Source organism: Vombatus ursinus, unplaced genomic scaffold (genome assembly GCF_900497805.2).
Source record: "Vombatus ursinus unplaced genomic scaffold, bare-nosed wombat genome assembly UNPS02014870.1, whole genome shotgun sequence".
Classification (NCBI taxonomy): Eukaryota; Metazoa; Chordata; class Mammalia; order Diprotodontia; family Vombatidae; genus Vombatus; species Vombatus ursinus.
Genome location: NW_020954648.1, coordinates 9,359,286 through 9,374,966, shown reverse-complemented (window position 1 = coordinate 9,374,966; position 15,681 = coordinate 9,359,286). Strand labels below are relative to the sequence as shown.

At 36.0% G+C, this 15,681-nt stretch overlaps 1 protein-coding gene across 3 annotated transcripts in view; it reads right to left on the bottom strand.

Annotated features, from left to right (window-relative positions):
• Positions 1 to 15,681, bottom strand: part of TTC26 (tetratricopeptide repeat domain 26) — a 66,615-nt gene that overhangs the window by 13,894 nt on the left and 37,040 nt on the right. For all 3 annotated transcript variants that reach the window (XM_027842343.1, XM_027842342.1, XM_027842344.1), the window contains exons 10-13: positions 12,420 to 12,475; positions 10,809 to 10,862; positions 9,716 to 9,779; positions 1,590 to 1,678 (exon numbers count right to left, since the gene is read on the bottom strand). In XM_027842343.1, coding sequence (XP_027698144.1) covers positions 1,590 to 1,678; positions 9,716 to 9,779; positions 10,809 to 10,862; positions 12,420 to 12,475 — 263 coding nt within the window. The remainder of the gene's footprint in view (positions 1 to 1,589; positions 1,679 to 9,715; positions 9,780 to 10,808; positions 10,863 to 12,419; positions 12,476 to 15,681) is intronic.

Below are 15,681 nucleotides of genomic sequence, written 5' to 3'. Positions count from 1 at the left end.
GGTACCAATGAGGTAAGACTATTCTGTAAAGATAAGAAATAACAAAAAGAATAATATGGAGGTTAAAAGTGATTTCTAGAAGCTGAAAAGATTTTCCAGTGGTATAAGATTCAAAATAAAGTCAATTTTTTGTTGCCTAATAAACTTCTATGTTTTACTTTACTACTTTAGTGCAGAAGCTAGGTGGTAATTCATAGAAACTCTGGGAAAGTAGGGAGAATATAGAGTAGGAGATGTTAATCTAGTTCTCTAGTGCTTAAAAAAAAAAAAGTTCTGAGGCTCATATCAGTCTGTAAACCCCTGCCTCTTAATCCACAATAAGGCAAAGGAGTGTAGCCACCATTCTTATCATGCTTCAATATCCATCCCCACCCCACAGACTTAAGTCTGCCTTTCGTGTTATTAAGGGGAAATTGTAAGAGATGAAGAACAAAAAAAGGATAGAAGTGATGAACAAATTCTTGAGAATCTCTCATAATAATTAAAATTAATCAATCACATGATTAAAATTCTTAAGAGAGAACTGCAAATATATAGATGAGAAAATGACTAGCTCTCTTGGAAGAGAACTGGACAGGACCAAAGGATTTAGAGCTGGAAAAGATAATCTTTATCCAACTAGTTCAACCTCTTTCTTTATATATGAACCCCTTAAAATATCTCCAACATTTTCAGAGTCTGTGTAGAACTAGAGTTGTGTAGAACTCATTACTTCCCAAAGCAGCCCATTCTAGTTTTGGAATTATGGAAAAGGCCTTCTAAATTACTTTTAATTAAATTTTTAACTTACTGGGTTTAGGTAGGTCAAATTTATTAGAGAGTTACTTTTTGTTCTGTATGTAGACATTAAAGTATACTGTAATGCTTATAATATATTATCTACTTTATAGGATTCAAAGTCAATTTTTATGCTTAAATGTATGGTTGAATTTTTAATGTTTAAGTTATTTAGGAGGTTTGGCTGACAGCAAGCTAATAATTAAGGTGAAATTTAACTTTTTTATATTTATCTATAGCATGTGCATTACTTCATACACTATGTCTAAGTCCACAGTACTCATAGTTTCTGCAATAAAATACTCACAGCACTTTGGTTCATGTTCCTGAAACAGCTTAAACTGACTTTACCGATCCATCCTGGTACTCTGGTTGTAATTCTATTTTTATGGCACATTGTTGGTTATTTCTAGGATTCAAATGACACTGAGTCCTTGACAAGGAATGAAACCCCAATATGATATTGTTTTTATAGGGAAAATATGACTCATTTTTAAAAATGGTTTTAGGGACTCATTTTAATTTGTAGAAATTATAGATTCTATTTACTCATAGACTCATAGAACCAAAAATTAAAAGTGAGGACTACTTACATTCTTCAGGTCCTTGAGTACTTAGCTGAAGTCAATGTAAAGCCTATCTCTTCTGACAGTCTATCTAAAACTAGTTTGTTTGTTTGTTTGTTTTTTTTACCTCAAATTCCCTTTCTACTACTTAAATGAAAAGAATGAAAAAAAGGGGTCTTATCTTCCACCAAGCATTAACTATAGGCAGTTTCCTATACATGTCTATGCTGAAAATGCTATACTAACCTTGACAGAATTGAGGTAAATCAAGACATCATCAAATTGTCGAAGCAGGAAGAAGCAGGAAGCCATGCATTGTCTCCCTGGTATTGTATCTGTAGCAGAAGATAACAGCGTGTAAATTTAAAAGGCAAACATTTCATTTGACCTGAAGTTTAAGTGATTTAATCAAAACATTTTCCCATAATCTTCAATCAGCCTAATATGTTCAAATTTCAAATTGTCTCCTTTTGACTCTCTTCTTTTCCTCTGGTATCTGATATCCACAAGACTTTGGTCAATGGCTGCTACGCCTTGAGGTGAGCCTGTTCTGCTGTATCTAGTCTCGCTGACAACTACGTGCATTAGGAAAGAGGAATAGAAGCAATACAGTCAGCTTTGACCAGTAACACACAGGAAGAATAGAAACTGGAATGGAATCTTCAGCTCTCATTTTGGTTGTGTTAGTCTTCTCTCTACCATAGGGCTCATTATCAGTTGTTGTGCAGTTCTTTTCAGTCATGTTCAGTTCTTCATGACCTCATTTGGGGTTTTCTTGGCAAAGATAATGCAGTGGTTTGCCATTTCCTTCTCTAGCTCATTTTACAGATGAGGAAACTGAGGCAAACAGGGATTTGCTCAGGGTCACACAGCTAGTAAGTGTCTGAGGCCAGATTTGAACTCATGAAGAATTGTCTTCCTGACTCCAGGCCTGGTGCTCTATCCACTGCACCACCTAGCTCCCACAGGGCTACTACAATTCAGTCCAATACAACAAGAATTTTTTAGGAACTTAGAATGTGCAAGGCACTTTGCTAAGCACTGGAATTACACAGAAAATGAAAAACAGTTCCTGTCCTCAAGGAGTTTACATTTTAGTGTAAAATAATAAGAGCAGGTTGGTGACCTCTGATCCATTCATTTATCTTCAATTAAGTGGTAAATATTGTGCTCAGCACAGTTAAGCATCAAAGGGATGCTTTTATATAGAAATATAAAACACAGTCCCTATCCCCAAAGAGAATACAATCCATTGGGAGGGGGAAGGGCCAAGATTAACACAACAGGAACAAGAGCAAACAAGACAGGATGGTCTATAATTAAATACTAGTTTATGAAGCATAGGGGTAGTAGAGCAGAAAGGAGTAGAAATGTCTGGGAAGACTCTGGGAGGAGATAGGGTTTAGAAGATGAATAGGAAGAGATGAGACTGTTTAGGGTGAAAACTCAAATCCTTCACTGAGGAACAACAATATAAGTAGAGGAGAGAGGGAAAAAAAATTCCAGGTGAAGGGAACTCTGTGAATGAAAGTAGGAATTCATTCAACAAATATATATTGAGTCAAGGGAATGAACATACATAGTGAAAGGACAGTAAAAACAAAAAACAAACTGGCCTAGCTAGAACGGAGAGTGGGGACTACTAGGAAACAAGGTCAAATAGGTAGAACATGGTCAGTTTATGGAAGGCCTTGAATGTCAAGCAGAATTTAGATTTATTTCAGGAGGAAACAGAGAGATTTTGAAAACTTTTGACTAAGAAAATAACATGAAAACAGCAATACTTGAAGAAATTTAGTCTAGGAACTATATAATTTAGGAAATATTATAAGGCGGCCCACTTCAAATGCTAACTTTTCCCAATTCCTCTCATTAGAAATATACTCTCTTTTTGAAATCTGATAGTACTTTGTTTTGTATCTCTCTTACACACACAGAATATTCTTTTTTGTATTATATTTGTATGTATTTTCAATGCTTCCTATGGCCTACTTGACTTCATTCTCCAGGATGTCTGGCTCTAGATCAATAACCACACCATCGTGGTTATCGTTGACATTAAGATCTTTCTTGTATAGTTCTTTTGTGTATTCTTGCCACCACTTTTTAATCTCTTCTGCTTCTGTTAGATCCTTACGATTTTTGTCTTTTATCATGCCCATTTTTGCATGAAACTTTCACTAGATAATGCTAACTCTCTTGAAGAGAGCTTGCCTTTTCCATTCTATTGTTTTCTATTTCTTTGCATTGTTCACTTAAGAAAACCTTATCTCTCCCTGCTAGTCTCTAGGGATTCTGCATTCAGTTGGACATATCTTTTCCCTTTCACTTTCCTTCTTTCCTCAGCTATTTGTGAAGCCTCATCAGAGAGCCATTTTTGCTTTCTTGCTCTTCATTTTCTTTGGAATGTTTTTTGTTGCTGCCTCCCATACAACATGGTGACTCTCTATCCATAGTTCTTCAGACATTTTATCTACCAGATCTGACCCTCTAAATCTATTCATCACTTCTGCTTCATATTCATAAGGGAGGTTAAGTCATACCTATATGGTCTCATGGTTTTCCTTACTTTCTTCAATTTGAGTCTGAATTTTGCAATAAAAAGCTCATGATATGATCCACAGTCAGCTCCAGGTCTTGTTTTAACTGACTGCATAGAGTTTCTCCACCTTTGGATGCAAAGTACATAATCAATCTGATTTCTATGTTGACTATCTGGTGATGTCCATGTGTAGAGCTGCCTTTTGAGTTGTTGAAAAAGAATGTTTGTTATGACCAGCAAGTTATCTTGACAAAACGATATTAGTCTTTGCCCTGCTTCATTTTGTACTCCAAGGCCAGATTTGCCTGTTAGTCCAATTATCTTTTGATTTCCTACTTTAGCATTCCAATCTCCTATGACAGATGTGACATCTTTTTTTGGTGTTGTTTTTAGATGTTGTAGGCTTTCGTAACACTGATCAACTTTGGCCTCTTCAGCGTCAGTAGTTGGGACACAGACTTGTGATAATGTGATACTGAACTATCTGCCTTGGATTTGAACAAATAACATCTGGTCGTTTTTGAGATTATATCCCAGTACTGCTTTTTTCACCCTTTTGTACACCATTTCTTCTAAGGGATTCTTGCCCACAGTAGTATATGTAGTGATCGTCTGAATTTAACTTACCTATTGCCATCCATTTAAGTTCACTGACACTCAAGCTGTTGTTGTTCAATCTTTCCATCTATTGTTTGATTGCATCCAGCTTACTTGGATTCATAGATCTTACAATCCAGGTACCTATGCAACACTGATCTTTATACAGCATCAGACTTCCCTTTCGTCACCAGATGCATGCACAGCTGAGCTTCCTTTCAACTTTGGGCCAGCTGCTTCATTAGTACTGGAACTACTTGTAGTTGTCCCCTACCCTTCCCCTGTAATATACTGGACACTTTCCAACATGAGGGGCTCATCTTCCACTGTCATCTCTTTTATCATTTTAGTACTGTCCATGGGGTTTTCTTAGCAAAGATACTGGAGTGGTTTGTCATTTCCTTCTCCAGTAGATCACCTTTTGTCAGAACTCTCCACTATGACTTGTCCATCTTGGGTAACCCTGTATGGCATAGTTGATAGTTTAATTGAGCTACACAAGCCCCTCTACCACGATAAGGCAGTTGGCAAGGACACTGTCTTGTTCATGTTTGTGTCCTCCTTAGGGCTAACCCTTTAGAAATACCAATTTTAAAAGGAGCTTGAATCAGAGAGGCCAGTCAGTAGGTTGCTACATCAGTCCAATTATTGGGACAAAAGAGTTAGGGCACCAGGAAGAGCTATGAAGTAAGCAGCTGGTTGGGATAAGCAATGAGAGTAAAAGGGAAGGGGAAGGAAACAAGTATTTATTAAGCATCTAGTATATCATTTAATCTCACTGGAGAAAAGAGAAAGGAAATCAAATGATGCCAAACACAATAATCAGAATTAGGAGAATTACTGATATAATAACAATAACATTATAAAGACAAACAACCTTGAAGGATTTAAGAATTCTGATCAATGCTATGATTCCAAAGGACTTATGATGATGCATGCTGCCCACTCCCAACAGTGAGGTAAATGGCTCGACGTGAATGCCAAATGAGCTATGTACTTTTGAACGAGGTCAATGTGGAAGTCTATTTTGCTTGATTATGTATATTTATTACAAGGGTTTTGTTTTTTTTCTTTCTAATGGGGAGGAAGGAAGGAAAGAAAATAAATACTTGTTAATTGAAAAAATAAAATTTTAAAAGATAAAGAAAGAGGCAAAGTTGATGAATGTTAGAATTTTTTTTCAGAAGACATTCTCACAGATAAGAGTACAGCTATTATTTACATTAAGGGGTTGGTAGGAATCTGCTAATTGATGACCAAGCCTACTTGAACAAAAGATAACAAGTAGAAAGTTCTAGAAAAGGCAAGAAAATCCCTATATTAGGCTATTTTCAATAGATCCTAAGGCAACACGTGGTGTTTTCATCACTACCATTTAACGAAGGGCTCTTTTTTTTTTTGCTTTTTGGTGAGGCAATCAGGGTTAAGTGACTTGCCCAGGGTCACACAGCTAGTAAGTGTCAAGTGTTTGGTCAGAGGCCAGATTCGAACTCAGGTCTTCCTGACTTCAGGGCCAGTGCTCTATCCACTGTGCCACCTAGCTGCCCCCCTAATTTGTCACCATGAGTTTTGGTGGGATGTAATGCATGGCTGTAATGCCATAATGGAAAATTATACTTTATTCAAAAGAAAACACAAAGTAAAGAGGGCAGTTGAGTAGAACCAGTTAAGAATAACCTAATTAACCTGTGGAAGTCCATAAACTATAAGTGGGAAGCATCTGAGAATCAAAAAGGGACAAGCAGAAGTATTACTGCAGTAGAAGTCAAAGATGCCCATAGCTCTCTCATCCTCAAAAAGCCCTCACTTGATCTGTCCATCCGCACTAACTGATTCTGTATCTCTTCTCCCTTTCGTGGCTAAACGCCTGGAAAAGGCCATCTACCATCACTGCGTCCACTTTCTTTCCTTCCACTCGTTTTTTTCTGGCTTTGGACCTCATCTTCAGTTTTGTTGAACCAGTCAAGCTTATAAAGCATTTTAAATGCGAAAGAGAGTGATCTCTGTTTTATTCCAGAGACAAAAGAGAGCCACTTCTTAAGGAGTGACTTTGCTTTAGGAATATTAATTTGAGAGCTATGTGAAGGCTGTAATATAGAGGAAAAATACTGAAGACAGAGAGATCAATTAGGAAGTCATTACAATAATAGACAATGATAATAGAAGTTATGAGGCCCTAAATTAGGATGGCCATGGTATAAATAGAAAAGGGGACGTATGGAAGAAAGGTTGAGGAAGTGGAAGGGATAATATTTCTACCTGACTGGATATGGGGAATAGAAAGAGAATGAAGAATTGAGAATGACTCCTAAACTGAGAACCTAGAAATGGACAAATAGACAAGTTATGAGTAGGGATAGATTTAGGGGGAAGGATAATTAATTCTGTTTTGGACATGTTAGGTTTGAGATATCAATAAGCTATCTAGGTAGAGACAGATATTAAATAGTTGGAGATTTGGGACTAGAACTCAGGAGATGAGAGGCCTGGAGTCGAACCCATAGGAGCTGATAAGATCACCAAGAAAGAGTGTAAAGAGAGAGAAAGGGAAAGGCTAAGGACATAATCTTGGGATACACCCATTCAGAGAGGCAATACACTGATGATAACGAACTGGCAAAGGCCTGACAAATAGGAAGAAAACTAGTTTATAAAAACCCAGAAAAAAGAGAGTATCCAGAAGGATGAGGATGTCAACAATATGAAATACTGCAGAAAAGTAAAAAAATATCAGGACTGAGGAAAGGCCATTGGATTTAGTAATAACGAGATCACTGGTGACCTTGGAAAGAACAATTTCAGCCAAGTGGTGGGATTAGAAGACAGGCTACAAGAGCCTAAGAAATGAGTAGGACATGAGAAAGTGGAAGCAAGGAGCAGAGATTTTTTTCCCCTAGGAGTTTGTTAAAAGGAGAAAACATATGGGATAATAGCTTGAAGAGTTGGTAGGGTCAAGAAAAGAATTTTTAATGATGGAGATCTGGACATATCTGAAGGCAGTAGGTAAGGAGTCAGTAGGTAAGGAGTGGTTGAAAAGTGGGGAAAAGGGAAGATATAAGGTCCAAACTCTTGGAGAGACTACTTTAATTGCTATGTAGTTGAAAAAGCAGAGAATTTGAAGTCAAATTGCCACTTATTATCAGTTTGATCTTAGGCAAGTCACCTCACCTTGAAGGGGAGGAACCAGATGATGTCAGAATTTCCTTCCTGTCCTAAACAGATATCATATGAAACAATAAATGATACAAAGAGAATGATACTGGGTAGCTGAAAAATGCAACCTAAACTTTAGATAAATAGGTTTCAGAATTCAGAGAAAGGATGAGGTAGGATTCCATGTTTTAGGATTTTACACAGGAAATCAGTTCAAGGATGACAGGCTTATTTCAAGAACAAAATTCTAATAACACAAATGGTTTAAGCAAGAAAGAAAAGAGGGAGCTGCTTAGAAAGACCAATATCGGTGCACACGAAATTACACAACTACATTTAGTTGACCTATCAGTCAACTAAGAATAGAGAACAGAGGCAAAAGGTATATAAAGATAGATACATGAAAATGTCAGGAACATGTAAGGCAATAATGAACGGGGGGTTGGGATGGATGTAATGGGCAATAAGGCCTTTTTATTTTTAATATATTCTACAAAAGGAAAATAGAAAGTAATAGAACCATTGCTTAGGGTGGAAGGTAGATTTATGATGATAACTAAAGATCAAGATAATAAGGAACTATTGTGTTGCTTCTGTTTCTTCTACTAAGAAGAATGGTTTTCAGATTAGGATACAGAATAAAAATAGTTAACAGGAAAATGAAAACCAAGTTAAGTGAGAAGATTCTAAGAGAATACATAACTTGAGTTCCAGCACTGGACTAGGGAGCATGCAATTCCCTCTTCTCCCAGAACTTACTGTCACATGAGAAGAAAAATACCAACTCTACTTAAATCACCAAACCATCTGAGAAAACAATTCTTCAGCTCTCAGGTCCCTTCAAGCTCCATGGGGGATGGATTTTAGATAGGGTGCAGCAGACTCATATATGTGGAGGTAGAACTCAATCTGCCCTGTGCCTACCATGACTGATTGAAAAAACAGTAATGCTTTACCCTTCTGTAACCATTAGTAGGAGCCACCACTGACATCTAAGCATCTATATCTCTTTTCTCCATCATTAGAACTAAGATGGTAGAGTTTTAACTCCTAACCCTCCCTTCACCCCTGTTGTCATATGTAGAAGAATCATGTACTCTACCATGCTTCAGTGAAGCATCTGAAAAAAGCAACAATTCCTCCAGTCTCCAATAACCATGAAAATCCCAGATACCACAACAGCCTTGTCCAGGCTAGTCTAGGAACCAAATGCAAACACCATGTATAGGTTGTATTACAAGTGAGCATCAGCCTCCATCAACTTAGGATGAGGCAAAGGAATGCATGAGTTCAGTCATGTCCTGGAGGGAGAAGGAGGAGGGGCAAAAGAGGGAGAACCTATTCATCACATATTTATGAATCCAGAAGCTTGACCTAATCTCCTTGCTAGTTTAATTCCTTATTTCCTGATGTTTGAGAGAAAATAGACTAGTAGTGGCTTCTGGCACCACAGGGTTCTAGAGGGTAGGAGCTTCAGTTAACTAGCACTTTTCTTATGGCTAGTAAATTCCCAACCTCTCCTTCTCTAATGATTTATATTATCTGTCTTCCATATTGAAAGTCTCATCCATTCTCTTGCTACCATTCCTCACCCCTTCATCCTCAACCACTTCAGATAGCCTCCATATCCTTTCCTCCTCTGCCTTCTCCCTTCCATTATGCCCTCTGGAACACTCTTTCTATGGTTATTAAACTTCCTTTCAAGCTAAATTTCTTCCTCTCACACTCTTTCCATCTTATTGTACTGACTGAAATCTGGCTCGCAGTGGAAGAAGGTTACTTTTACTACTGTGGGTAAAGGTAAAACTAACAGCCATTTATAAATAAGGCTTAGAGGAGGTCACAAAAGACAAAACAGATACTTTTCAGAATATGAAGTTTTAAAGCTTTTGTATGAACAAAATAACTGCAACTAGAATAAAGAGATATATAGTAGAGGAGGAAAATGTCTTTACTAAATTTCTCAGGGTAAAGAACCTATTGTTCCTTTTCTTTGCTTAGACATCTGGACCAATGACGGGTGCTTATAAATGGCTTCTTTAATCTACGCTATCAAAGACAGTATAGATTTCAGACATACCACATTCACTAGCTGATCCACCCACCAACTGGAAGAACTGCTGGGCAATTTTCAGATGATCCCTCTGAAAGACAAAGAAATAGTTTCATTAGAAAAATAAGCAGAGTATCCATATTTTTAATAAGAAAATAATAATAATATCATCTTATTGCTGGCTATTCTTTTGAGGTTTAAAGTATCTTCATATATAGAATTTCATTTGGTCCCTGCAGAAATTATTGATCTTATTGCTAATGAGAAATTGGCAAACTGAAACCGAAGAAAATTTGCATAGGGTTTTATAGACAAAAAGGGAAAAATCAATCAGCAAATAAGTACTCAATGTCTGATACACACCAGGGAACTGAAAGCATCATTCACATCAACAAAACATATTTTAATTTGATTTTTATTTTCAATTCCACATTAACATTTTTTTAAAAAAGAAAAAGAAAAATATATCTCAATTCTGAAGTACAATTATACTGTAACCTGTCTTTGAAAAGGGATTGTTATGTTCAATCAAAGGAGGCCGAGTATGTTTATATTTATACATTATCATTATTAACATCTTTATTCTATGAATAAATAAAGAACATGAAAAATGACAGTGTATGAGAAGAGCTTTGAAAAGTATTAAGTTCTATGTAAATTAAAATATTATATATAAAGGCTGGTACACATAAATATCAGAAAAGCAATGGGTTTTTACAGGGAGTTGATATTACCCTCATCATCCAACATAGTACTGTTGGGATGTCTGTACAATTTTTAAAATCTTTATCTGCTACATGATTAAATACAAACTTGGAGTGGGGAGCTATAAAACTATGCTATGATTGATCTTACTTGACAGGAGCAATAATTATGGATGTAGCTTGTTCAATGCAAAATGATAATTGTCAGTGTTAAGGAAAAGCGGCAATTGTTTGCTAAAAAGCCCGTAATATTTTTTTGGAATGTAAGTTGATAGTAGATGTATAGAAATGAATGGTATTACAAAATAACATATTCATTTTGAAAACCACTATCAATCGCATTTTGATCCTTATAATCATCCTTTCTATTTGCTATAAAGCTATAAAGTCATGAATACCAGAGATTTTATACTCACCAAACCCATTTCTTGTCCAAGAGCTGCATTAACCACCCCCTTGAGGATGTATTCCTAGAAATATAGAATTATTATTTTAGTAAAGATAGGAGAGACATGATAGGGGTGTTGAGTCAATCGTGTCCAACTTTCTGTGACCCCATTTGAAGTTTTCTTGGCAGAGATACTGGAGTGGTTTGCCATTTCCTTCTCCAACTCATTTTACACATGAGGAAAATGAGGCAAATAGTATTAAGTGACTTGCCCAAGGACACAGCCAATAAGTGTCTGAGGCTGGATTTAAACTCAGGTCCTCCTGACTCCAGGGCCAGCACTCTATCCACTGGGCCATGTAGCTGCTCCTAGGTTTAGGTAGGATCTTTCAAATTCAATTCTAATACCTTCTATACTCCTCCTAACCTAGTGTGTTTTTTTACCTAATTCTAGCAATATATACCCAAAAGATATTTCTTAGTTTTTTAGTCTAGTTCCCAAGAGACACAAGTCTACATGTTAAAATACCCTACTTATGACACTAATACTTAGTAGAAAAAATTAAAAGAATAAGAGTATCTAGGTTACATTTAATAATTAATTTTGTTATAACTATTGATCAGAATGTACCTAATAGGATCTGTTCCAACACCACTTGGGTTATATTTTTTTATTATCCTTACTAAAAAGTCCCAACCAGTCATTTTTGAGCTATTTTGATTCAAGATGACTCAAAATAAGAGAATAGACCTGGAGATGTTAAAGCTTATCAAACTGGGGCATATTACTGGCCTTAGACTCTGTGGTTTAGAAGTCCACATTTTTTATTGTGAATTTCTTTATGTACCTATAATTTCTGGGTTCATCACTGCTATAGGCATAAAAAATTTTATACCTCAGCCCTTTTGAAGAACTGGGAATGTACCAAGTAGGTCAATAAAGCCCAGGACACTCACCTCCTCACATCTCTACACTTCAGGAACATTGTTTCCTAGATTAGTACACACTCCTCTTCTGAGAATTCTCAAGTTAGAATCTCTTTTCACAAGTTTACCTTTCTCAAGCTCTATTGAATTTTTTCTCAAATTTTCTTTATTATAAAACATAAAAATTATAAGACGTTGACAAACCATCAGCAGACATAAACATTTACAAATAGAAATAGAGAATTATATATAAAAATGTGAACTTCTATTTTATAAAGGGTTTCTTGTTTTAAAGAATATATAAAACACAACAGTGCCAAAATGCTCTGCTCCTTAACTTACTATTCCTTGTGAATTTCCTGTGATTCCTTCTGAAGATCCTTCTGCTTTCTTCTGGGTATTTTAAAATGCTAATTGACACTCTTTTACTTTTTTCTCCCTTTTGTCATTCCTTATAGCTCAATAATATTTGATTACATTCATATACCATAATTCGCTCAATCATTCACCAACTGATGGGCACTCACTTTGTTTCCAATTCTTTGCTCCAAAAAGGTGCAGCTATAAATATTTTAGTACATTGGGTTCTTTCTCCCTGTCTTTGATCTCTTTGAGGTATATGCCTGGCAATGACATCACTGGGTCACCAGGTTAAGTTCCACTGGTTTTCAATGGGTTATAAGTAGTGAGAAAAGAAAATGTTATCAATTACCTGAGGAGTTGTAGGTTCTAGATCTTTAATTAAGTTATAAGCCTCTTGCACATCATCTGAAACACCAAGAAAATTACTCAGAATGCATTCTAGATAGTTCCTGTGATTCTAAAACATTCTTGAAAGAGAAGTTAAGAAGGGTTAAATACATTGATCCTGAATTAATGGCTCTGCTTCAGAGTCCGTAACAAACTACAATAAAATCACTCAGAGCCAGGGTTCTAAAGGTCAAAGGGGCCTTAAAGACCACCTTGTCCAGCCCTTTTATTTTGAAGATGAGCTAACAAACACCACATAGTGACTACCTGGCATCTTGGTTTTGAAAAATCTCATTAAGTTTTTCTGTTCAAATGGTTACAAAGTACTAGAAATCAATTCAATAAAAACATTTATTAGGTGCCTGTTCTGGGCAAGGTGCTAGGCACTGAAGGTACAAAGGTACAAAGAAGGAGCTTACAATTTAATGCAGAGGGGAGAGATGTATATCAATAACTATCATACAAGGGAGGACAAAGACAGACCAAAATACTATTAAAATATAAATCTAGAAAGAATCTTTTCAACTGCTGGTTAGGATGGAGAGAAGCCTTCAGGGAAGTTCTACTTGAGTGGATCCTTCGAAGGGAAGGACTTCACAAGACAGAGATATGGTGGAGGAAGATGGGATGAGGGAAGGATGGGAAGTCCATTAAAGGAAAAGGGGAGAGGGTGGCATAACTCAAGGCACTGAGAGCAGGGCAGAGCAAGAATGGGACAGTCCACTTTGGCTAGAAGGACAAACGAAAGTTTAAAACATAGAGTGTCCCAAAAGTCTTAGTGCTGTTTGAATGCTTGAATAGCTTAAAACTGCACTAAGACTTTTGGGACAGCTTGTATATTGTGAAGGTCATAGTCAGAATGTAGTAAGCATTGAATCCCCAAATCAGAAGTTGATATTACATTGATTACGCAAAGGAGAGAGACTTTTATGTTTTTAAATGAAGGAGAATGACATTAAAAGAACTGTGTACTTGCTAAAATTTTTTCACTGGTTACAGAAAAACCTGTTATTAGACAGACCATTGGCTGAAGATTTTTACAATAAGATTTCTCGATATTATTACAGGATTTGGTTAATAACTTAATCATAAAATGATGTTAATCCCAGCAATGTTATATGACAAACGCCCTCATCTGACTTCTCATACATTACCTTCAAGACTGTTATTATTTTTTTAGAATGATACAATGTCCATTCAAAAGAATAAGCTATGCCTAGTGGTCATCCAATTGATAACTAAAATTTTATTTTCTTTTGATAGCACAGTAATTGAGCCTCACTATTTCTAAGTATTCAACATGTTCTGGTCATGGGCCTTAGTGTAGTAGATCTGTTATACAGTAGCATGTATTAATGTTCTATATGAATTTGGTATCTTCCTCAGGACCTAGCATAAAGCACAGGACTCGGGACAGTAGGAGTTCAATAAATATCTGTTGAATACTGAACGAATAAATGGCATATTGTCCTAATATGCATTCACATTTAATAATATATTTCTGTATTTTAAAATTTAGCTTTCCAATTTTTTCCTTCTTATTGAGAACTTAGCAAGTACCAATGTAAAAAACTGCTAGGTACATTAAGTCATGTTTTGGTTTTAAACAGTCACATAGTAAAACCAATTTCTTACATTCCTTTAAAAGGTCTTTCAGCTGGGAAGACTTGTATGAACTTTACCAGAGTAAAGAGAGCAGAATCTACTCAATAACTTCTTGTAGTCCAGTGGGTTTTAACCAATTTTTTTTTGTCATGGACCCCTCTGGTAATTTGGTGAAGTCTAACACTACTGGAGTTTGTCATTCATGACTGAAGGAAATTCTAAATTTCAGTTACAGGTTAGTGGAAATAAAACTGTTTTTTTCCCAACCAAATTCACAGATCCCCTTAAATCTATCCACAAACCCCAGGTTAAGAAAGCCTTTCTTATTAGCTAATATGACAGAAAGGGAAAATGACAAATGTTGGAGGGGATGTGGGAGACACTGAGGCACTGCTGATGGAGTTGTGAACTGATCCAACCACTGTGGAGAGCAATGCCCAAAGGGCTACAAAACCATGCATACCCTTTGATCCAGCAATACAACGACTAGGTCTATATACCCAAGAGATTTTTAAAAAGGGGGAAAGGAGGTGTTTGTACAAAAATATTTATAGCAGTTCTTTTTTGTGGTGGCAAAGAATTGGAAATTGAGGAAATGACCATCAATTGGGGAATAGCTGAACAAGTTGTGGTATATAATTGTAATAGGATATTATTGTGCTATCAGAAATGATGAGCAGGATAGTTTCAGAAACATCTGGAAAGACACGAACTGATACAAAGTGAAGTGAGCAAAATTAGGAGAACATTGTGCATAGTAACAATATTGTATGATGATCAACTATGAATGACTTAGCTATTCTGAGCTATATAATAATCTAAGACAATTCCAAAGGACTCATGATGAAAAATGCTATCTACCTCAAGAGAAAGACCTGATGGAGTCTGAATGTAGATTGAAATATACTATTTTCACTTTCTTCATTTCTTTTCATATTTTTAGTCTGTTTCCTTTCACAACTAACATGAAATATGATTAATAGGGAAATATATTTTGCATGATTACACATGTATATGACCTATATCAAAACTATCTCAGGGAAGGGGAAGGTGAGGGATGGAGGGAAGTCAAAATTTTAAAAAATGAATGTTAAAAAAATTTTTACATGTAATTGGGAAAAATAAAATATTATTAAAAAAAACAACTCCTGTCTTAGAGGGTCACCTGGGGCACTGAGAGGTGAGTGACTTCTCAGGGTTACATGGACAATCCACGCTGGAGGTAGGACTTGCCCTTAGGTTGAAGTGGCACTGGGGTCATTCTTTATCCAGCACGCCATGCTTTCTACCACTATGCACTACAATAAATTCTAACTAATAATTAAAAATCAAAAAAAATCTTTAAGTGGAAAAAATAATATAATTTATTCCAGTCACGCAGAAAAGAAAAATTTGAATCAAGCTAATGGAAATAAATTGAAGATAAATTCAATAAGCAGAATTACAGAAAGACAAATGATTCTGAGCCACAAAAACTGATGTCTCTAAAATGAAAAGAAACAGATTACTAAGAAAAACAAAAGGCCTAACATCCAGAATCTATAAAAAAAAGTGATACACACTGATAAAACTAATGCACACTTCTTATGGAGCTAAGACAAAAGGAAATGAACAGACAA